General features: G+C 42.5%; 2 protein-coding genes across 2 annotated transcripts in view; one reads left to right on the forward strand and one right to left on the reverse strand.

Moving 5' to 3' along the window:
• Nucleotides 1-23,494, forward strand: part of BACH2 (BTB domain and CNC homolog 2) — a 363,936-nt gene that overhangs the window by 165,839 nt on the left and 174,603 nt on the right. The gene's annotated exons all lie outside the window — the stretch shown is intronic.
• On the reverse strand, nt 12,251-13,700 carry LOC122904542 (dnaJ homolog subfamily A member 1-like). Its single transcript, XM_044245511.1, has one exon. The coding sequence runs from the start codon at nt 13,608-13,610 to the stop codon at nt 12,417-12,419; it is 1,194 nt and encodes a 397-aa protein (XP_044101446.1). The 5' UTR covers nt 13,611-13,700; the 3' UTR covers nt 12,251-12,416.

Genomic DNA, 23,494 nt, shown 5'->3' on the forward strand with positions numbered 1-23,494 from the left:
GTGCAGGGCAGAAGTGCGGATTGGGGTTGGTGAGGCAGGTTGGTTAGCAAGTTGTTGAGGGCCATGAATACAAGCTGCCCCCTGTAAGTGCTGGACCTTTAACTTGCCCCCTAAGTGCCGGGAGGCCACTGTGGTGACTCGATGATGGTGTCCTTGCCAGATTGGTGGGGGCAGAAACCAGAGGCACAGCACCATCACGAAGTTCTTTTGATGGTGTAGCCATGGGTGCAGGGGCCTGGAAGAAGATCCTGAACAAAACGGTGACAGAAGGAGTAAAGAATAAAGTCTAAACACATATCAAAGGAGTCATCACTGAGACTATAGTGAGTACTGACTGTGAATATTGATAGTCAGGACTGAACAAGAGAATAGAAATCAGAGAAGACCCAAGGGCTCTAAGCCTGGATACCCAAATGAGCGGCTGTTGGACATAGGAAGGTAGAAAGTGTGGCTAGAATATAAGCCATGTTTGTTCTAATGTTTCCATTAGATTTGCTAGAAAAAAAATGATGCAGGCTCTAGTCAGCTCTATTGCATGCTGGAGGAATAATGTTCTGCCTTAGGCAAAAATAGACAAAGACAAAATCAAGTTGACCTACATAACAGTATATGTACCTGTCCACCCATTGCTTACAACCAGAAGACACAGCCACTTGGCAGAAGAATATGGTTTACCCTCTTTGACTAGGTAAGGTATCTAGGATTTAGATAACTTCCTCTCTTACCACCTACTTCTATTGCCTCCATTCTTGCTGCTAGGTTGTGGTAGCATTTTTCGTGTACTTTTTATTAGCTAGAAATGTGCCTAGATATTATCAGGCACAAGATAATGAAGCAAGCTTGGATGTGGTCATGTCATCCGCAGCAGGGGTAACAGCCCTCTTGACCTCCTGGCAAGAATGTGTAATGCAGGGAGAAGTAGTCTCTGAAACTCTATTTCTATTTAATTTAGGAAAGCAATCACTTTTCTTGGACAAGGTTAGAATAATGAGCTTAATTTTTTAGTTGTGAGTGAAAGCAGCTTGCTCTGTGTACGTGGACTTGGCATTCTCTTGTGTGTGGCAGCTGGCCCACTGACCTCATCATCTGGGTTCCCCTGTTCTTGTAGTGGAACCAACACCGCAAAAGTGAAATGCTGTATTTTCCACAGACTCACGCTACATGTGATTATTTGTTTACGATGACATAATGCTTTAAACTTTAGTTCAACCCTCCCAAAAATGGTCACAAATGTGGTGGTTTGAAGGGTGAGCTCATGTGTAGAAAAAGGATTGAGACTCTCCATAACAAAGCGTGAGATTAATCACCACAGACAGTCCTTCTGGAGCTCACCTATCTATTCAAAAGTATTCACTGAGATTGAGGCCATTAGAAGAAGAAAGTTTAGTACCCCGATGGATGCCCCTGGGTCTCAGCAGGTTGGTGTCTTTGAAATACTTTGGGAGAAGCTACTGCATTTTGGAATTGTTACAAAATGAGGAGTCAACTGCACAAAGGTGACCCTTTCTTTTGAACCCAGTCTGCAGGGTACAAAGGCATACGTGAAATCACCAGTAAGAAAATGGCACCCCCATACTCCAGTTCAGCAGGTCTTGAAGCAGGCTGTGAATGCAGAAAGGGTCACCTACTCTGAATTCACTGAACCTTACCATTTGTCATCCGCATTGCAGAAGTCATCGTCATGTGTTGTTTTTTAGGGTCAAACTTCATTAGTACCAGTAAGTGCCAGCCTACTCACCTGCTTCCACTCCCTTCGCCCCAGTCATCATCCTGAGAGCCTTCTCCTGGCTTTGTCAGGTCGGGCTAGCTCGCACCTGCATGAAGGGCAGTCTTCTGTTCTCGGGAACTGCTCTTCCCATCGAAAGACCATATTAACAGGAATAACTAACACTTAGCCGTGTATGCTTCCGAAACATTTGTTTCATGTGTGTTACCTTATTCAGTACTCACAAACAAGTCTGTGAACCACGTAGTATCAGATTAATTTGATAGATGGGAAAACTAAAGTCAGAGATTTACCACGGGTCACTGGTGGGGCCAGGATTCGAACCAGATCTGCCCGCATTCTGATTTCATGTTCTTCTTACTCCACCACATGCACATGAGAAAAGCCCTTTGCATCTGCAGTGTGGCCTCTAGTTCTCTGCGTGTTCCACTGTGGTAAATCAGGGAGTGCTGGGCTGTGCTGGCTGTTCACAGTAGGTGGTTTACCCTGGGAAGAAACCATGGGACGCCACAGAAGGGCACTTGGTCCAGACTCAGTTGGCTTTCAATTCCAGTTCTGCCACTTTTATTAGCTGGTACAGCTTTAAGCAAAGCCCCTCACCTCTTTAAGCCTCAGTTAACCATCTTGGTAAACAAGGGAGAGCAAAAGCCCTCATTCTCAGGGTTGTTGAGTGTCAGGTAAGACCACATACGTGAAAGTGTGCAACGCGATGTCTGGCACAAGGGAAAGACTCCATCAATGTCAGTGCTGCATCACCTCACTGGGGGCACCAGTGCTGGCTCGCACGTGGCCCTTTTGGTCAGGCTGGCTCTCTCGCTGGTTGCTGAACACCTGAATACGGGGGTCAGGACTCTCTGGGTAAAGCGGAGCTCCCTGATTCCAGATTTTAAGGGCACTGTGTTATTCCTTCTTACCTGGATGTTTGAAGCCTTCTCCATGCCTCCCGTCGCACTGGCAGAAATTCCACCAGCTCAGGGTACACTCTCACAACTCAGCCACTTGTGAGGATGGCTACCCTACAGCACCCGTCATTTGCATCTCGATACGAATTCTGTCCTCTAACACCAAAAGAAAGGGGGAATTTGGTGATGAAGAAGGAGAGAGAATTATGGGCCTGGTGAGGGCAAAGCCAGAAAGCTGTCCCAGCACCCACGGATCACGGCCAGTGTGAGTGGAGATGGCGGGACTCGTGTGAAAAAGGCCATGGGAAGTCAGAGAATTTGCCTGATTCGGAGTTTTCCCTCTAGGTCATTGCTATGTTATTTTCAACAGTTACTTAAATATAGGCTTCCTGAAGAAAGCTCAGTTTTGACATAAATGGCAACTTCCAATCCTGGGAAGCATAGCTACAATGTTAAGTAGTAATCTTCATTTTCCAAGGCATGTGGCTCCTCATGGAGAGGTCGCTCTGCTCAACAGGAAATCTCCAAACACAGCACCTTCTCTACACAGCACAGCATAGAGCCGAGCGGAGCCCCAGGGAGTTTGTAGAACATCTTTGAGAGAAGGCCAAATATTTGCTATCCCACCTGGCTTCCTTTCTTTCTTTCTTTCTTTCTTTCTTTCTTTCTTTCTTTCTTTCTTTTTAAACTGTAATTATCTCGGGTGGCTTGAGATCATTAAATAAGACTGCATTCTTCCCGATTTTTTAGTATAAATCTGTTCGGAGCAAGCAAGTCCTATCTTTCCAACTTCCGCGAAGCCATAGTAGGTAAAAGACTGTTGTTTAAAAAGGAATAGGGAAATGAATGATTTGTGTCTTGTGAAAGCTGGTGTACTAGCAACCTTTTTTGCCACTGAGGAGGTATATAAACAGCTCTACTCTGCTTCCCACGCTGGTGCCTGAGGCTTGCCCTAGAGGGAAGTACTCTTGAAGGAAAAACAACCACTATGACCAGTTGTAGCTGAGGCTGGGTGAGAGGCTCACTGCCTCCCTTCCCCTCAAAACCGGGGTCCACCTTCTTCTCACGCCGGAAGCCACGAACCCCAGAACCGGAAATCTCACCTGCAGGATGGCATTCAGGATCTCAGACACGTTTCACGTTCTGTCTTAGGAGCAACTTTGATGTGTATAGGCTGGAAAAGAGGGAAAGTGTGTTACTTTTTTTATTTAACAACTTACAACTGTGTCAACACATAAGACAGTCTGTCAAAGCTTTCTGCTGGTGTTGCTGCTGTGAATTAATTTTGAGCATCACTTGTGAGCAGTAAACACTTTTGCAGTGTGAACAACTCTCTTTGTACAGTAGGAGTTGTCAACAGCTTGCTGTCGCCGCTCACGGTGGGGGTGGGGGGGGGAAGCAAAAGATGTCTCCTCCCTCTGACAAGTCAGGTTGGCTGGGATATGAGGAGCAGAAATTTGCTGCCACGCCCATTTTGTGATTTTGCCTTTTCTTTTGACCACTCTACTATTAACTTTTCAGTCTGACTGCATTATGACCTCAGTGGGTTTGAGTATCCACCTAAACCACTGGGCATTTGGCTACTTCTTTCTATTTTAGAATTGGTTCTAGAATATATAGTCCACATCACTTTTTTAAAAATTAACACATAATGTATAATTTGACCCAGGGGTACAGGTCTGTGAATCATCAGGCTTACACAATTCACAGCACGCACCATAGCACATACCCTCTCCAATGTTCATCGCCCAGCCACCCCATCCCTCTCCCCTAACCCCCCAGCAACCCTCAGTTTGTTTCTGAGATTAAGAGTCTCTCATGGTTTGTCTCCCTCCCCGCTCCCATCTTGTTTCGTTTTTCCCCCCCACCCCCCACAACGCCCTGCCCTGCCTCTCAAATTCTTCATATCAGGGAGATCATATGATAATCGTCTTTCTCTGATTGACTTATTTCGCTCAGCATAATACCCTCTAGTTCCATCCACATCATTCATTGCAAATGGCAGGATTTCAATTTTTTGAAATCCTGCTGCATTGTATTCCATTGTGTGTATATACCACATCTTCTTTATCCACCCATCTGTTGAAGTCCACATCACTCTTAAAGAAGATATCACCATTGGGGCACCTGGGTGACTCAGTCAGTTAAACATCAGTTCTTGATTGTGGCTCAGGTCGTGATCTCAGGGTCCTGAGACCTAGCCCCACATTGGGCTCTCTGCTCAGTGGGGAGCCTGCCTCCCTCCTCTCTCTGCTTGCCTCTCTGCATCCTTGTGATCTCTCTCTCTCTGTCAAATAAATAAATAAAATCTTAAAAAAAAAAGATATTACCATTAATAGCCAGACCAAAGACACACCACACATATGCCAAACTTAGTGACATGAGAGAGATACTTCTTTTATTTCTTTTACTACTTTTATTACTGTGAGGTTGAATATGCATTTGAACTTTATTCACACAGTTAAAACAGTCCAGTCACTTCACCCAGGTTGAGAGACACACACATGTACAATTGATCCTTGAACAACAAGGGTTTGAACTACTAGGATCCACGTATACATGTTCTTTATACATATATAAATACAGTACAGTGCTATAAATGTATTTTCCTTATGATTGTCTTAATAACATTTTTCTTTTCTCTGGCTTAACCATAAAAATATAGCATATAATATATGAAGTATGTGTTAATCGACTGTATTATCAGCAAGACCTTTCTACTCAATGGGAGGCTATTAGTTAACTTTTGGGGGAGACAAAAGTTACACCTGGATTTTCAACAGTGCAGGGGGCAGCATCCCTAACCCCTCACACTGTTCAAGGGTCAACTGCGCATATATCTCTAGAGACAGATCGATAGATTCATTTTCACTTTTCTGTCTCTTTTTGCTTGAAGGTCTCCATTCTTTCTCCTCATGGCATCCCCATCCAAATATTAAAGTCTACAACTCCCCACACCTGCGGGGGCCCCAAGGCCTCCCCTCCCTGCTGCTTCATATCTGACGGTAGCACTGAGGAGTGACTTGGAACATTGCTACACTGTGCTTCCTTAACGCTGACCCACATTTTGAAGATGTGTTCCAGAGTTTATAGTCCCTTTAAAACCTGTAAGAATCTATTGTGCATAACATTCCTATTCTCGCAGCTACTGAAATCTGTTTCAGCCTGCGTGTTCCCCAAGGTTTGTGTGCTTTGTCTGTTTACATAGGATCTGCTCTAAAAGGTCATGCTTCTCTTTTTATGCTGAAATTCTTTCCTTCAGGCTTTATAATGAGGCCTCCTTGTAACATCCTGGAATGTGTTGAATAAGACTTTGTTCAGCCTGTTCACATCCTGCACACTGCAAAGCAGTGGCTGGAGACTTTCTCTCTCCTGTGTCTTCACCATTTCTCTGCAGTTCTCCCTCCTCAGCACCCAGTACACTGCTCTTGCCATAGGGGGAAAAATGCTCAGTAAATGAAGGTGACTGATTTTTCTCCATTCACAAATGAGGTTGCAACAACAGAGGATGGCAGCGGGGGGGGGGGTGTGTGGGGGGAGGAGGCGGGTTGTCACCCCTTAAATGTCACCTTCAGTCTGAAAGGGTTCAGTCTCCAAGGGTTCTATGAGAAGACCCTGCCACTAGTTAGGTAGAGAGGGTCTGCATGCAAGGTGTTGAGCCTTGAAGGATGTCTGTGTGTCAGAGCAGGCCTGAGGTCGCTCAGGGAGCATAGGAACTGCACCCACCCTGCAGAAAGAGGCATAGGAAGCATGTGCTACTAGAGACCCCAAAGTCCAGCCAGCATCCTACATCTGCTCCCTTTTGTTCAGTCGGTTCTGAACAGCAAGCCAGTTTTATACCCACTGAACTGAATTCAACTGTTCTTTCCTAAAAAGTTGAACGTTGGGAGAGGGTTGCTCTTTTTCAGAGGCAAACGCCATCGTTTCGCCTGCCGGCCCAGTGGGGAGGTGAGCTTACCCCTTCCCAGCTGTAAAAGACATACTAGAAAAGAATCTATATCACGCCAGACTCCAAAGAGTTAACTAACGATGTTTTTAAAATGGGAATCATCATGAAATGTATGTAACATAAAAGGCAAATGCAAAATACTTAAATGACAGGTGGCATCAGTTGAAAAGGATGTGGGGGCTGATCCCAGAGCTGCGATCAGACACAGCTGCATTAATTTGCCTAATCACTGGATTGCTGTAACCAGTGTCTATAAATAAACACACAAACTAATCTTTTGATTATCCTTTTTTATGGCACATTTTCTTCTCCCTTCCTTCTTTTTTTCTTCCTCGTGTCTCTTCATTGTGATTAAACTGTATTTCTAAACTGTGTAATTCTGCAGATTCTTCTGCAACTATCCTTTTAAACAACCGCAATTACTCTGGACAGTTCACAAAGGGAGAAAGACAGATGGCCAATATATGTATGAAGAGAGACTCAGCTTTTTAATAGGTTTTTTTAGAAAAAAAAGTACAGGAAAAAAATATCAATGAACCGCCATGTTTAAGTCTCAGGTCAAGGTTAAAATGATGAGGAGAACTCCTGTGTTGGGAAGGTTGGTGAGGCAGCCGGCACTGATGGGCAGAGTCTATAGGGACACACACCGGTGCAGTATTTGGGGAAGGCATCCTGGAATTATAAACATGCACGTCATCTGACTTGTCAAAAGCACTTCAAGGGATTTACCCCCAAATCATAACAAAACAGAAAGGTGTATTCTTAGGAGTCTTATGTCAGTGTTGTTTGCAAAAGTGAAAAAAAAAAAAAGGCAAATAGAAATGATTGTCAAAAGGGGACTGATTAAATAAATTCTGGTACATAAACGAGTACTGTGCCTCTGTTAAGAAAGATCAGAACAGAGGTGTCTGGGTAGCTCAGTCTGTTGACTATCTGGCTCTTGGTTTTGTCTCAGGTCATGACCTCAGGGTCATGAGATAGAGCCCAGTGTTGGGCGCTTGGGCTCCGTGCTCAGTGTGGAGTTTGCTTGGGCTTCTGTCTCCCTCTGCCTCCCCCTCTGCTCCTCTCCCTGCCCCCCACATGCACGTGCTCTCTCACTCTCTCCCTTTCTCTCTCTCTCTCAAATAAATAAAATCTTAAAAAAAAAAAAAAAGGTTCAGTATAGCTCTATATTGCCAACAACAGATGTTTACAGTATCTTCATGTGTTAAAAAAAGCAGGTTATAGAACAAGGAAAGTAGTACGTTTGAGTTGTATTAAACCAATGCTTCTGCAGTGTCTCTATGCAAATGTAGAATCTTACTCAGGAGGACCTGGGTAAGCTCTGAGATTCGGAACTGTTAGCAGTTTCCCCAGTATTGCCAGTGCTGCGGGTCTGTGGACTAGAGTTTGAGATGTGAGGTTCAGCTGTACACATACATGTGCGTGCAAATAAATATGGTCAGAATATGTACATGGAAGATTCCACAACGTGATGCGTCTGGACGGTGTTGCTTTCATCTTTGCTTTTCGGTACATCATGCGTCTCTGTCAGCTTTACGTAAGCAGGAGAAATTCTTTTTAAATAATAACTAGCCTGTTAAAAACATGTTTTTGCAAAAGAAGTTGCCTTCCGATTTATTTCTTAAGCATTTAAAGAAGACACAGACCACTCAGGATAGTCCTTTTGAAGGAGGATGGATCATCGGAACCACATGAGAACTTTTGAAAAACACAGGTTCTTGGGCCTGATCCCCAGAGTCTATAGTTCAACCAACTGTGAATGGAGATAGCCACTTTTTAAAAAAATATTCTCCTGATGATTCTTTTTTTTTTTTTTTAAGATTTTATTTATTTATTTGACAGAGAGAGATCACAAGTAGGCAGAGAGGCAGGCATGGGGTGGGGGGAGCAGTCTCCCCGCTGAGCAGAGAGCCTGATGCGGGGCTGGATCCCAGGACCCTGAGATCATGACCTGAACCGAAGACAGTGGCTTAACCCACTGAGCCACCCAGGCGCCCCTCTCCTGGTGATTCTGACACAGACTAGCTTTGGCCCCGAATCCCACCTTCAGATTCTTATACAGCAGATTTGGGGCCTATGTGTCCATCTAGAGGAGGTTTCTACCCTCTGACCTGCTCCCTTCTCTCCTCAGAATTGTCATGCTTTGGGGACTAGGAGGATGAGACTTGTTTTCACACATAAGACTTCTATTTTCTTTTTTAAGATTTTATTTATTTATTTATTTGACAGACAGAGAGATCACAAGTAGGCAGAGAGGCAGGCAGGGAGCTGGGGGAAGCAGGCTCCCTGCTGAGCAGAGACCGCCCTCCCCAACACCAATGCTGGGCTCTGTCCCAGGACCCTGGGATCATGACCTGAGCTGAAGGCAGAGGCTTAACCCACTGAGCTACCCAGATGCCCCATAAAACTTCTATTTCCAAGAGAGGTTTCTTGAGGTTTTCCACGGGTCTCCTGATAACACTGTCCTCTAACCTTCCATATTACTTTCTTAGGGCTACTGGAAAAAAATCACCACTGACTTATGGCTTAAAACAACAGAAGTTTATTCTCTCACAGCTCTGGAGGCCAGAAGTCTAAAATCAAGGTGTGCCACTTTTCTCCTGAGGCTTTAAGGGAGCTTCGGTCCTTGCCTTTTCCAGCTTCTGGGGCTTGCCTGGTAAATGGCTGCATACCCCCAACTCAGCCTCCATCTTCACATGACCTCCTCCTCTGTGTCTTCTCTTGTCTTTTATAAGGACACTTGTCATTAGATATACGGCCCACACTATTAATCTGGGACAATTTCATCTTAGAATCCTTAACTTAATTGTATCTGGAAAGACCCTTCTTTCAAATAAGGTCACATTTACACCTTCTGGGAATTAAGACCAAAATGTCTCTTCTTTGGCAGCCACGGTTCAACAATCATTTTGAAGTTAAACAGAACATTCTAGATGTGGCATCTTTATTTTGATGTGAGGTTGAGTTTTTTGTATTCTGTCCCTTTTTTAGGTATAGGTCTAACAAGTTCTTCCATGAAAAAAATTGAATGGTTGCCATGGGCAGCCAGTTTCTATACTGGAGATATGGCTGCACTAACGATATAGATAGTTAGGATTCTATCTGGGCCACGGGGGCCCCCTCCTTGTCCAGCAGTCTTTCAGGTATCAGAGGGCCTGGGAGACCCAGGGACACCCGACATTCTCTCTGATCACATTCATGCTTCTTGCCTGTGTGCTGGTGGAGATATGATCTAACATTCATTCTTTGCCCACGCTCTCCTTCAATGCAGAAATTAGAGACCTGTCTACTGAGGAATAAAACTAATGGCTCCGTAGAAATTTTAGAGAAATATCAGCATAAGTCGATTGGTTGCATTTGACCGGACTTGGGACAGGTTCTGGGCCAGTCTTCCCCACCCCAACCTTCAGGGAGGAGGATAAAGAAAAGGCTAACATTGAGTCTAACCATGTATCCCATCTTACTGCTTTCAAGCAGTCCCTTCCTGTAAACCTTTTTTTGGTTGTAGTTATTATTCTGGGAAAGGAGGGTGAAGAAGTGTGTTTGATACCGAGACTGACACAAACCTGTCTTTCTTGGTGTTGACTGGCCCGATTCTTGTTCAGTACGAGCTACAGGTTTCTCACAGTGTATTTTCATTTGAGGAGGAGGTTTCTCAAAATTGCTTTGCCAGTGTCTGGTCATGCACAACCCCTGGGCATCCCCAGTGAAATGCTTTGAGTCACAGTTTCTTTAAGGTCCAGGCAAAGATGTGCATTTGACCCATGGTGTGCATTGCCTAGACTTGTGTCATTTCCCAAAATGTGCAAGAGGAGAACCAGATGAATGAAAGGAAAACCTTTTCACTCATGCTAGGGTTCTACTGCCCCAGAGTCAACCTGTCCATGAGTAAGGTCCAGCTCTTGTTACTTGGGAGACTTATGTTAATTGAAACTCAATTAACCCAGTCTTACAAATAAGTAAGGTATCCTCACACCAGAAATAGTGAGGCAAAAGGCAAAGTTACTAACCATGTAAGCAACACATTTTTACGTGAATGAAAATATTTGACTTTCTTTTCTTTGCTTAAAATACACAAAGGCTGTTTTATATCTGAAACTCATATTTAGACATAACATAAAGAAACATATATGTATATGTTTTTTAATTAAATAATGTTTTAATTAAATAGGCAGTGAATGACCACTGAGAAAAGTTAGACAATGAAAAATCAGAGCAAAAAATGAAGAAATTCCATATTCCTAGAGATTCCCCAGGGTCATGGCTGGTTATACAGTCTCTCTTAGCTAACCTGACTGGGGCCAGGTATTTTCTGGTTAGTTGAAAAATCGGTTACAGGGTGAATCATTTTTTGAAAAGAGATACTGCATGGCCTAAATACCATATTTAATGAAAAGCTACAAATGCACTTATTCGCCACTCTTTTTTGATGTGATCCCAAGGCCTTTTCTTGGAGCTTGGGTCTGCTGGTTGTAGTTCTGTGTCATCTTTCATACACATTATTGCATCATTTCCATTTTCAGTTTCTTTACATTGAAAGCATTTTAAAAGACATTTGCAACACGATCTGAGTGTGAAACTATTTAAAATTTTTATTATTTCCCTCCATCTTTCAGTTATCTTACTCATATCTAATTCAATAACAAATTTCCTTTAGCAACTTGGCTCCTTTCATGTCTTTTATTTCACTAAATTTTTAGACAAATAACTTTATTTTTATTTTAACATTCATATTTGGTCAGCCAACACAATATTTAATTAAATTATATAATTACCATAACAAGTACAGCTGGCATTAGCAGTTGAAGCATCCAGTATCTCAGCTGCAGGTCCATCCATTAAGAGAGTTCCTATGGGATATATTCTGAACCCCTCAAGAAACTCATAGGTAAGAACCAGTTTTAAAAGCAGTAGTTTAAAAATCATTTGAAGAGTTCTGCCAAACCTAGGGACCCACTTACAGATATTAAGATCTTCACCAAGACTCAAGACATGGAAGGAGGCTTGTAATCATGCAAATATTTGGCTCCTTCTGAAGACATTGTGAAAGAGGCAAGCTCTGCTCTGAGAAAATTGAATTTAAGACAACTGGTTTTCCTTATAGTCTATTCTGATAAGGCAGTGTTTTGTTGTTGTTGTTGTTGTTTTTAATTTCAAATTTCTACAACATAATGAGTACTCACAGAGTTTGAACCTTACTGAGGTAGAGAATATAGGTAGAGAATGTTTCTGTTCTTGTTCTATGGATAAAAAGCCCCCAAAGACTGTCCACTCCATGAAAATGGTGCCCACCATGGACTTTCTATTGTGATGTTTCTATGTGATTCAAATTCCTTGTGGCCATCTTTGTGGTCATCCTTCCCCTCCCCATATTTAAGGTGCTAGTGATGTCTTATTGAATGAGTTCTGCGAGGGGCATGTCTCTTATTGATTAGTATCCCTGATACCTGGAATAGGTGAATGAGTGGATGAGAGAAACAAGTCACAGCTGGCAAAAGGTAAAGTTGTAGTTAGAGTCAAGTCTTCTGACTCTTTAGCTTATGTCTTTCTATCCCATCGGGATCTCCTAGTGTTCTGCTGGCTTTCATGGGTCCTAAATGTACCCCAGACCTGACCAAGACCCATTTATCTAGTCACAGAGTGTGACAAATAATATAAACCAAGTCTGACTTTTTTTTGAGCTTTTATATTTGAGTTTATTCTTCATTTAACTTTTAAAACACTACTATAGTTGAATATTAAAACAAAAACAATAGCAAGTAGTGAGCTATGATTATAGTCCTTCACTCATTCACTACTGCACATAAAATGCCAGCAGTGTTATTCACTGGCCCCATTAAGAGGTCTGACACTGAACACCACCCCTGGGATGATGTTCATCATCCTCATATGCTTCCCCATTGTAATGGCGCCATCTTTCCTGATTTGGATCAAAGTCCACCAGTTCTACCTGGTCCATTTCATCAGTCTCTTCTACTTCCTTCCTCTCAGGCAGGAGTTTTTCCAGCAAAGAGAGTTTATCAGGAGACAGAAAGCCATTCTCAGGAAAATTTACCTTAAATTCGATGATGAGGCGACCCTTCTCATATGGCCTACGATAAATTGGCATGCCTTCATTTAGCACACACTTGATATCTCCATGCTTGACAATTTGACCTGGATGAGAGGTGATGACAATGGTTTGGTTGTCAAGAGTAGATATTGGCTTTTGAAAACCGCACAGTGCTTCAACCAGCTGTATGTCCATACACATGAAAAGGTCTTCTCCTCGCCGAGTAAAAACAGCATGGTCCTTCTGATCTAAAACAATGATAATATCTCCTGGTTCCAGTCCTGGTTCTTGGTCTCCCTCACCATGGAATGTTATCTTCTGGCCATCTTTCATGCCTTTGTCAATATGAACTTCTAGAATCTTCTTCTCTCGAACTATCTTCCTTCCATTGCAGCTTTTACATCTATCTTTAGGACTGATCCGTTCCCCATGGCCCTGGCACTCCGTGCACACAGACTGAATTTGCTGAACCATTCCAGGTCCTATCTGATGAATTCTTATTTGCATTCCAGTACCTCGGCAATTGGGACAACACTCAACTGCTCCTTTCTTACCACCTCGGCCTTCACATTTATCACAAATCACATTCTTTTGCAGAGCTAGTTTTCTTGTTGCACCATTATATAAATCTTCTAAGGTTACTGAGAGCTGATGCACAACATTTTTACCTCTCCTTTCTCTCTGCATTCTTCCTCCTCCTCCAAAAAACATATCAAAGATGTCCATGGGGGAGCCAAAACCACCACCAGCTCCACCTTCTTTAATTGCCTGTTCACCTCCTTTGTCATATAATTCCCTTTTCTTTGCATCAGAGAGTACTTCATAAGCTTGAGAAATCTGTTTAAACTTTTCTCCTTCATTTGGATTCTTATCAGGGTGGTACTTCAAAGCCAGTTTCCTGTAGGCCTTTTTCAGTTCTTCTTGGGTGGCATTGGGTTTGACCCCCAAAACATCATAGTAAGTGGTTTCTTTCACCATTTTCTACAGCCGGTGAGAGGGCCGAGGCCGATGTGGGGGAGCGGGAAGGAGCGCGTTGCTGGGCGCAGCTCGGGTAGCCGCCGCTCCTCCGCGTCTTACCGAGCGTTTTGGAAAGTTCCCCCAAGTCTGATTTTGACAGACTTTGTGTTTCAGTGATGGGCAAATCATATGTGTTATCACACACACATCTGGGAGTTTTTATTTGGGGTCTTCAAAATTATCTGGAAATGTCCAAGTTAGTAGTTTCCTTTTCAAGGTGAATGAACACTATATTTTAAGAGATTGCTTTTGCCAGAAACCAGCAACGACTAAATATTTGTTTTATTTAAAGCAGTTTACCCACTAAGGATCTTTAGTAAATGTTAATTATATCTTTCTAGCAACTTTTGCAGTTATTGGATAATATCAAATTCTGAATATTTTCAATAAATAATTGCTTTTCCATCTGCTGGATAATATTATGTATTTTTAGAAGGTTGTTTTTGCAGCTGTTCCATCTATTCTGTATATCCAAATTTCAGGCTTTTTGATTTAAATTGATGGCTCAGTAAGCCTACATCACAAATCCAGTGGTAGGTTGGACTGTCATTAAGTGTTTCTGTAATGTGTACCATATTTCAAATAATGAATTCTGGACATTCATGTGTTTAAGTGGGTTTTTGGTATGTGTGGATTATTCTTATTTATATTCTTCATTAAGTCTTCATATTTTTGTTGTTGCTTGAAACTAACGTAACTAAGTAAAGGCAGTGAGGCCTGGGCACAAAGGAGAACCCTGGGAGGATCCTGACTTAATCACCATCGTTAGGTGTGTATCACAGGAACAATTCAGGTTCTACAGCGTGTCCATGAAAGTTCTCAAACATCATAAGAATGTGCAAGCTTGTAAGTGTCACATAAAGTCTTACATGTAAATAAAGTCTTCACATTTTGTATGAGTCATGTCACATGTTTGTACAAAGGAGAATAGAAGATAAAATGCAATATTTAATTTCAGTAAAATGTTTTGAACATTTGCTATGTACCTGGAACTGGGCTCAAATACTTCGTATGTATTATCTTCTTGAATCCCCACAAAAATCCTATCTGGCAAGTACTGTTATCCCCATTTTATAGTCCTGGAATTAGAGGAGTGAAGTGACTTCTAGATCCTTTGCAGGCACTAAATGGCTGAGCTTGGAATCAAACCCAGGTTGGGTGAGACCCCAGAGCCCATACTCTTAACTGTGTTCTGTCGCTACCTATTTGGATACCCACAAAGAAGAACAAATGATCCTTTGTTCATTCCACTTTTACTTTATATACTTACAATGATCCTGTTAGCTTCCTGTTGTCAGCTTTTCTTAAGAGTGCACATTGGTATTCCTTGAGTAAGGCTTTTCCACTCATCAAATGGGTATCTCTTGAATTAATGAGAACTTAATTGTAGCTTGTGTGCACTGGTCATGGATTTGCTGTATTAACAGTAGGTAAATGCAGACACTATGAAATTATTTAACAAAACTCTTATCAACTGTAGGGCTAAAACTTCCATGGGAATAAACTCCTCCAATGAGACTAGTGATGTATTTAGATGCGGTAACATGGGATTCCAGAAAGCTGTTTTAATCACTGGGGAGTAATTTTTCCTGACCTGTGGTCTAGTTGCTTAAAAGAGTTATTTACTCATGGAATGTCATGGTTCTTTCATCTTGTCTCTGTTATCCACAGAGCAGGAAAGGCTACTCAGTAGCAAAGAAAAGTCAGCTGTGTGAAGCCACTGTCCTTATTCCCTTAGTAGAAATAGTAGATGGTTCTCCTTCAGGTTCCTTCGTTTGCATTATACTCCTGGCAAATGTCCACAGGAAATGACTTTGCTTAAAAACTTACTAGCTTGAATTTTAATTGCTCTAAGGAACTTTACATTGTCCATTAGACTTAACTGTCCTTAAACATAGCCACATAAAAATGGAACGATAATGAAGTATAAAACAAAACTATCACAGTCAATAATAAACACAAAAGAGCACTTTAATGTATAACTTTAGATGCTTGTAAACATGGGATAAAGTAGAAGAAAGTGAAGTGAAAAAGACTTTAGAAGAAAAGGGACTAAACTTAGATAAGATAAAGAACAATTGTTCATGCTTGGTGTGCAAAACAACAAAAGGAGAGATGTATGTTGATCCAAAATACAGGTAAAAACTAGAAAGCTATAACAGGAGGGCTGAAAATGAAGTTCAGGAATTGGGAACTAAAGACATTAAAGCAGAGAGAAAAAATTCAAAGCTAATCACATACACACGTTTTAGAATTATCTCTTTCGTCTATCTCTTTAGTTCCTTTGTTCATTAATTCCATAATTGTTACTGAGTGCCTGTTGTATCTTAGGAGGCATGTCAGGGGCTAGGGCACAGTGATGGACTGGAGATCACAGTCTTTGCACTTGAGGAGCTTACAGATGAGCGGAGAAGACACATAAATGAGCAGTCGTCCTAGAAATGACAGAGTCGGTGATCGTTTGAGTGTATGGCTATACTGTAGCCTACGGAAGAGGGACACCTAACCCAGAGAGGACCAGCAAATGTTCCCAGAGGAGGCGCTCTCTCGTCTTATGCCTGAAGGGTGAGTTAGCCAGGTGAAGAGGGCAGGAAGAAGAGGCAATGACAGATGAATCCTGAGGAGACAATGCCTGATGCTTTCACAGAACTGCAGTTCAGGACAGCTGGGGCAGAAAGTGGGGTAGAAGGAGTGGTGAAAGATGGGACTGGAGAGGGGGCAGCATCCTGATCATGAGCCGCCTTGAAGTCGTATTCAGCCTTTATCCGAAAATCATTAGGAAGCAGGGAAGTGACATCAGATTTCCGTTTTGAAAAATGACCTACATCGTAGAAGATGGCCCAGAGAGGAGAAGACTGATGGCTGGGAGACCAGCTTAGGAACTGGTGAGAAACAGCGAGAGCTTGGACTTCCTTCCCTTGCTCCGTCTGCAGAAATGGAGTCAAGATGGCAACATTCGCAGAGTGATAATGGCGTTGATGACTTGTTCAGGCGCAGAGTATTACCGGTCACCGCTTGTTGTTCCCTTACGTGTCCATGATGTTTTGCACTGTGCAGAGGGCTTTCCTACATAGCCTCGTACCTCCCGTTGCTCCTCGTGATGCTTGCACCCATGCAGCAAATGTGAATTAATCACCTGCTGTATTCCAAGTATTGCCCTAGGTGGTAGGAATATAGTGTAGCACAAGAAACAAGACTCCTGCTCTTGGGGAAGTTCCCATTTTGTTTCAGGAATATAGAGTGTAAGCCAGAAATCCTATGATAAACAAAATAATTTCAGAGAGTGAAGAATGAAGGAAGTAGAATGGAGCACTGTGCTGAGGGAGATGTGTAGGGAAACATGTATTGGAAGGTCAGGTAGTACCTGACACGGAGCTAAGATCTGAATGAAGAGAAGGACCTTAGCATGCCAAGACCTGGGAGAAGGGCCTTCTAGGCTGGGGCAAAAGAAAGGGCAAGAGTGCCAAAGCAGACAGGATATGAATGGAGGACTGGGCCCCCAGGCTAAAGTGGCTGGAGAAGGGGGAAGAAAAGAAGGACAGAGATGAATGAGGAAGAAGCCAGGGCAGGGCACAACAGGCCTGAGTTAAGGACTTCGGACTCTATGCTAAGAACAGGATAAAGTCTAAAGGAAAGGTTTCAGGCAACAGAGTGAGGTAGGGAGGGTGGGAACAAGAACTCTATTTGGGCCATGTTGTGTTTGAGATGCATGTTGGATATACAGTTCAGATGCTGAGAGGGTAACTGGATACAGAAATCAGGGACGAGGTTAGAGCAAGATATAATGCATGTGGGAACCCTCAGCATACAGGTAACAAAAGCCGTAGGCCTGGGAGTGAGTATAGTTAGAGAGGAGAAAAGGTCCTAAGTTGGAGGCCTGGAACATGAGCATGTAGAAGGGAAGCCAGCCAAGGAGACTGGGAAGGAGTCACGGATGAGGCAGGTGAGAATCCAGGACAATGTGATGCCACAAAAGACATGGGAAGAAGTCATCTCATGGAGGAAGTGGACAGCTGGGTCAAATGATGCTGAGAAGTCATGTCAGATGAGAAGAGAGAATTGAGCATAGAATTGGGAAAACGTGGTGACCTTGATCAAAGCAGTTTCTCTGACACTGCAACTGTTAGTAACACACAACCTACTTACAGCAGGTCAAGGAGAGAATTAGAAATGAGAAAAGAGCAGCAAGTCTAGCCAACTCCCTCAAGTTAGGTCTTCCTTTGAAACAGAGACAGATAAAGAGGGGCCTTGGAGGGGTCAGTGACTCAAGAAGGAACCATAAGATGGGAGATATTCAGCATGTCTGCAAGCCAGTGGTCCAGGAGAGAGAGAAAAAAATTGATGCTACAAGGTGAGTGAGGACAAATGCAGGAACAAATTCCTTGAGTGAGGAAGAAGAGGTAGGATCCAGAGCTCAAGAATAGTGATTGATTCCTGATAGAGGGAGGAAGAGTAAACAGGAAGCCCAAGGATGGGGCAGATCATTCCTATGTCCTTAATACAAAACTTATCACTGGAAAACAGTCAAAACTGAAGACTTTTTGGGGGGGTCCCTGAGATCAGACAAGGTCTAGGTTCCACATTTATTTGGGAATTTTTTTTTTCACACTTGCTTGGTTTTTGGTTTTTGCCCACTTGCCTGGAGAGATGGCAGACATTCTCTACTGCCCCTTGCTTTGGTTCTCTTCCTCCAGACTGCGGAAAGCAGAGTGCCCACCTAACAGCCATGTTGTGGATTGGATTGGTCCTCTCTCTTGGATCTCCAGTAGTCAGGCTATCTTCCAAAAGCCTGGGGGCACAGTGAGGATTAGACGAAGAGTACATTGTGATTTCTTGATTGTCCACTTTCAATTAATAAGGGGTATGGTAATACTATAGGAATGTAGCCCCAGTGTCCACCCATCTGACTAGATACCTCGATCTCTCTTTGTTATGCCAATTATAAGAGAAAACAGCTCTGGAGTTGAAATGCCTCCTTTCTCCTGTTGAGACTGTAGGGATTGGCAGCTGGGACAGGTAACCATGGTCAACGCTCTATTCAATCCCAAGCAAATGTCGTCCACTTTCCCAGGAGGATGTTTTAAATAATATTATTGTTAATGATAGTGAGTATCAATTATTCCCTTCAGTATCTCAGGTTAGTGATACATGACTAACTCTGTGTCATCTCAAGACATCCCCCAGGTGAGGGGGTAGTTTCAGAAAAAAAGGAAGTGAACTGTGTCTGGTTTCATTATGAGGTTGGAACTTGTGTCAGTCCTCACGCCCCATGGGCAGAACACTGCACAGAGCAGAAATCCTGAAATATGTTCCATCATTAAACATCCTCTTATCTTAGATAGTTCTCAGTAGGAGAAATAAATAGATATAATAAATATTCTGAGTTTCCTCTTGGAATTGATGGAGGAGGATCCAACACAGCGTACACAGTAAGCCAGTTCCTAAAGGGTATTGTTTACTGAGTGAGTGTTCACCCTGACTGCCCACTGCTTTGTAAGCCTAGTACAATTCATAATTTAAAAAAAAAAAATCTCTTGGGCACTGTTCTCTTTCATGTTTTCCTTTGCCGCTGAGTGTGTAAACAGAAGAAAGAAGAAAAAACAAGGAACTCCACCTGAAAAAGTTGACATTTAATAACAGAAATAAGTGTCAAGACCTTATAGTTATATCCTCCACCCCCAAAAAAAAATAATTAGCCTCACCAGTGGGGTATATGGAAAATAAAAGGCAGTAGCAATATACAAGAAGGCGTTGGTTTAATTTCTACAAGCTCAGTCTTAGGCATTGATGTGACGGGACTGCCCACAATGTTAATGGAGTAATGGTCTGGTCTGCACTGAAGGACTAAGAAATTGATAGATAACTCTGTGTGCCCCTCACTATTAATATTATGCCGTATTTGAGGTCACATTTTGATGGGTGAGTTGGCAAATGTATTGTTGCTTGTTCTGCGATGTTAAATTTTTTAAAAATTTTTTTTCAGTTTAGAGCTTAAATTTTCTAAGAACAATGGTCCAAGACAATGATAGTGAGAGAACCTGAAAACATGTCCCCAGTGAAATCTGAAGGAACTGGAAACAATTTTTCAGAGAAAAGACTTGGGGTTAAAAGAAAGGGAGCCATGGTTACTCCCTAACCCGTGTCATCCTTTCTCTGGTTTCTCTGGAGGGCAGACCAGTGTTTTTAAGCTATAAGGAAGCATATTTGCCTTAGAGAGAACTCTCTAGTAATACGTGCAATGATATTGTGCGTACACTTCTCCAAAATGGACTTGGCTGCTTAAGAGATAAGTTCCTTTCTTCTCAATGGATATTCTTAATCAAAAGCAACCACTTGGTGGTCAAGTCCTTGAGGGTGGGTTGTGCTAGACAACTCCCAAAATGCTTCCCACCCCGCTGTGGTACTTAATCGATATTTATTTCTTGCAGAGTGTGGAGCTGCTTTTCATTAATCATCTCCTTGATTAAAATAATGAGCTATTAAAGGCAAATAAGAAGAGGTGGCCACTTCCCCAGAGCTGCTGTTGGTGCCTAATGATAATTTTATGGAACAGATATCTTTGGAATCGTCTCGTGTTTCTGAAACTTTAGCTCCGAAATGGGAAAAGGTCTTTTCCTGGGCAGTCCTTATCTCAAGGAAGAAAAGAGAAATGTGCTGGCCACACACCAGGGCCAGTGAGCCTCTGACCCATCTTCTTTCCTCTAAGGATCAGTTGTTTTGGCAGGAAGCTTGGGAGGGAACAGGTGGCCCAAAGTTGATGCAAGAAGTTTATTAACTCCAAGAGAAAGTGTTGGTGCAATCTGTGGTTATAATGCACGATACATCTTAATTACTTTGTGGCATAGAGCCCCACATTTTGGAATTTAAAATCTATAGAGGAGGCCTCTGAAAGCAGATTCTGATGACTAAAATGAGGAAACTTGCCCCATCCTTTACTTTTCTTCTTGTTCAGTTGGTAACAGTAGAATTGCCACCCCCATCAACAGATAAAAGGACTGAAAAACAGGAAGCAACATGAAATGGTTTTAAATTACTTCGGGAAACTCCTAAAAGTGGGTGTAACGTGTGGGGGCATTTAAAATGAATCATATTTATGCATTTGATGTATAGCTACTTAATTATTTCTTATAGGTCATCCTAACGTTCATTGGTATTTTTCTCATCCCGGCTACATTTGGTCCCTCCTTGGCATGTCTCACTGCTTGTTGGTTTGGTTCCCACGGGTTGCGTTGCTCAAACTAGCCGCTGACAAATGGGCGACAAAGTAGGTATGAAATAAAGAAATCACAAGAGATGAAAAATTCAGGGATTTAAAAAAAGAATAAGATTTGCTTAGTTAGCCCATAGCAAGAGCCTGACTGACGTATGTGGCTGCCGAGCAGCTAGACTGGAAAAGATTTGCCTAACCTCTTTCAGGACAGTCTCTTCAAAACAACAGTGAAGGAAACATTTGTTGTATAAACACCTTGATATTCTAAAAGCCCCTTAAAGCCACCTCCACTTCCTTAAAATAATGAGTTATCATTCACCCCCAGAGGGTCGGTCGGTGATACAATGGCCTGTATCATCCACAAGTGCCCAGACCCCAGCAGCCACCAGGAAGGCCTGGCCCTAACGTTTGTGCGGCTAGCAGCAAGGAAGGACACAAATGAAACTCATATGCCCTATGTTTAAACATGATAATATTAAAAATCAAGCTAACAAATTGCATGAAATATGTTCTGTCCGGCTACCTTGACATGATGACCTTTCAGAAAGCAGGTTTGGATTTAGAATTCTGAGGTTCCTTGGAGTTCTAAGCAAACCTCTAGGTCTCTCATCTGGGACCTGAATTTAAAAACTGCAGTCTTACGGTCCATTACTGAGCCCCTCCTCTTGCCCTCTCCAGAATAAGACATCTTCTTAATAAGATTGGGAGGGATTGGGGCACCTGGGTGGCTCAGTGGGTTTAATCCTCTGCCTTCGGCTCAGATCATGATCTCAGGGTCCTGGGATCGAACCCCACATTGGATTCTCTGCTCGGTGGGGAGCCTGCTTCCTCCCCACCTCTCTCTCTCCTCCTGCCTCTCTGCTTAACTTGTGATCTCTCTCTGTCAAATAAATAAATAAAATCTAAAAAAAAAAAAATAGAAAAAGAAAAGATTGGTAAGGAATGTTACATTTTTCTTTGGAAAATTATATCATGGGACCCTCGATCCCTGAGGAATGTTTATCAAAAAGCCTGTGGCATGTGTAGTCCCTCCTTTGCCACTTTCTCAATCACTGACCAGGCCCCCTCCCTTCTCTATACCTCCTTGTCCTCATCTCTAAAAATACGGTGAATAATTAATGTTTGTTTCTGCCTACTTCAAAAGGATGTTTTCAAGACAAATTTCTAAGTACGTATATAAAGGGTAATCAGATACCCCATCAAGCCCCCTTCCAGTAGAACTTCATTTAACAATCCCAAAGCTTTTTTATTTTACCAAGAAATATGATTCAGATTTCCCCAAGTTGACAGAAAAGCGTGAAATCTGTTTCTAACAGATGTTCCCCATGATCCCCCAAATGTAAACATGTTTGCAAGACGATAGTGAGACAACCTGTTTACACAAGGAAGTACTTAAAAAAGCAAACACAAAAGCATCATCACCCAGAGCAGTCATTGTGATCAAAGTGCCGTCAATTATTAGGGTGTAAAGGGAACTGATGACTCAACTTAGCACCACCGCGGTCTCCAGATTTCAGTTTCGTAATAGAGTTTCTTTTCAGGAATATTCTTCATTTACACACAAATCCGATTTTCTTTCTAAATGTTTTTCGATTTTTGTCAAACCGAAATACCAGGATCCCTTCAAAAGACGACTCCGATACCCAGATTATGCTCATAGGAGCATCACACGGACACATTTTGCCTTGGAGAGCTGGGACTTTTACTCCCTGGGATCTTGGTGCCTGAGAGGAGGGACAAGGTCTTCTACACAGTAACTCCTGGCTGTCTGCTCTGACACCTCCCCACTTAGTCAGACGCCGCATAGAAATTCTCAGACTGCGTAGTGGTAGAAAATAACTTTCTGAATCAATCAAAGTGTGATATTTTGATCCTTTCACATGCCCGGGTATTCTGGGCAAATGCATACTTAAATAAGTGACTCATGGATCCAGATGCAAAACAGGTCTCTGAATGCTGGCTGGCTGGAAATCAGTTTTTAAACCTGAAGCAAATATAGCCCAATAAAAGCTATATATCATTTGTGCCAAGGTTAGCGGTTTTTGTGAGAGTAACCACCATCACTCCTCCAAGAAATGTACATTGGGAGTCCATCCTGAGGTGTAAAGGTGTAGGTAAGAAGGATCTATATGAAAACCTATAAGAAGTCTCTGCTCATTGGGAAGTTTCCTTTGTAAAGGTTCATTCGAAACTCCATGAGATGTGGTTTCCCATTGAAACAACACTTTAAACTCTATTACTTTGAGAATGGTGAGGCTAGACCCTGTAGCATCTTTACCTAATGATGTCCACTCCAGTAGACCTAATTGAATAGGCTGAGAACATGACCCGTCTTTTTAACACCCCTTTGTGGAAAATAGGTTTATGTTTCACACTGTATCCTGGAGTTCCAGAAACTTACGTCTTCAAATGATTGTATGGTTTGTTGAAGAGTAGGAATGCTGCTAAGATATGACCCAGTAGCAGGAATATCACCCAGTGCCAAGGGAGGAGGAACTGGAAGCATGGACTTTTTTTGCAGTGCGGTTTAAGTGTTGAGTTTATGTGCTGGAATCTACCTGTGCTTTGGAATACTTAAAAATATCTAAGACTCCAGTCCACAAAAAAAGAGAAAAAGAGAGCTAACAAACAAGTT

This window comes from Neovison vison, chromosome 1, assembly GCF_020171115.1.
Source record: "Neovison vison isolate M4711 chromosome 1, ASM_NN_V1, whole genome shotgun sequence".
Classification (NCBI taxonomy): domain Eukaryota; kingdom Metazoa; phylum Chordata; class Mammalia; order Carnivora; family Mustelidae; genus Neogale; species Neogale vison.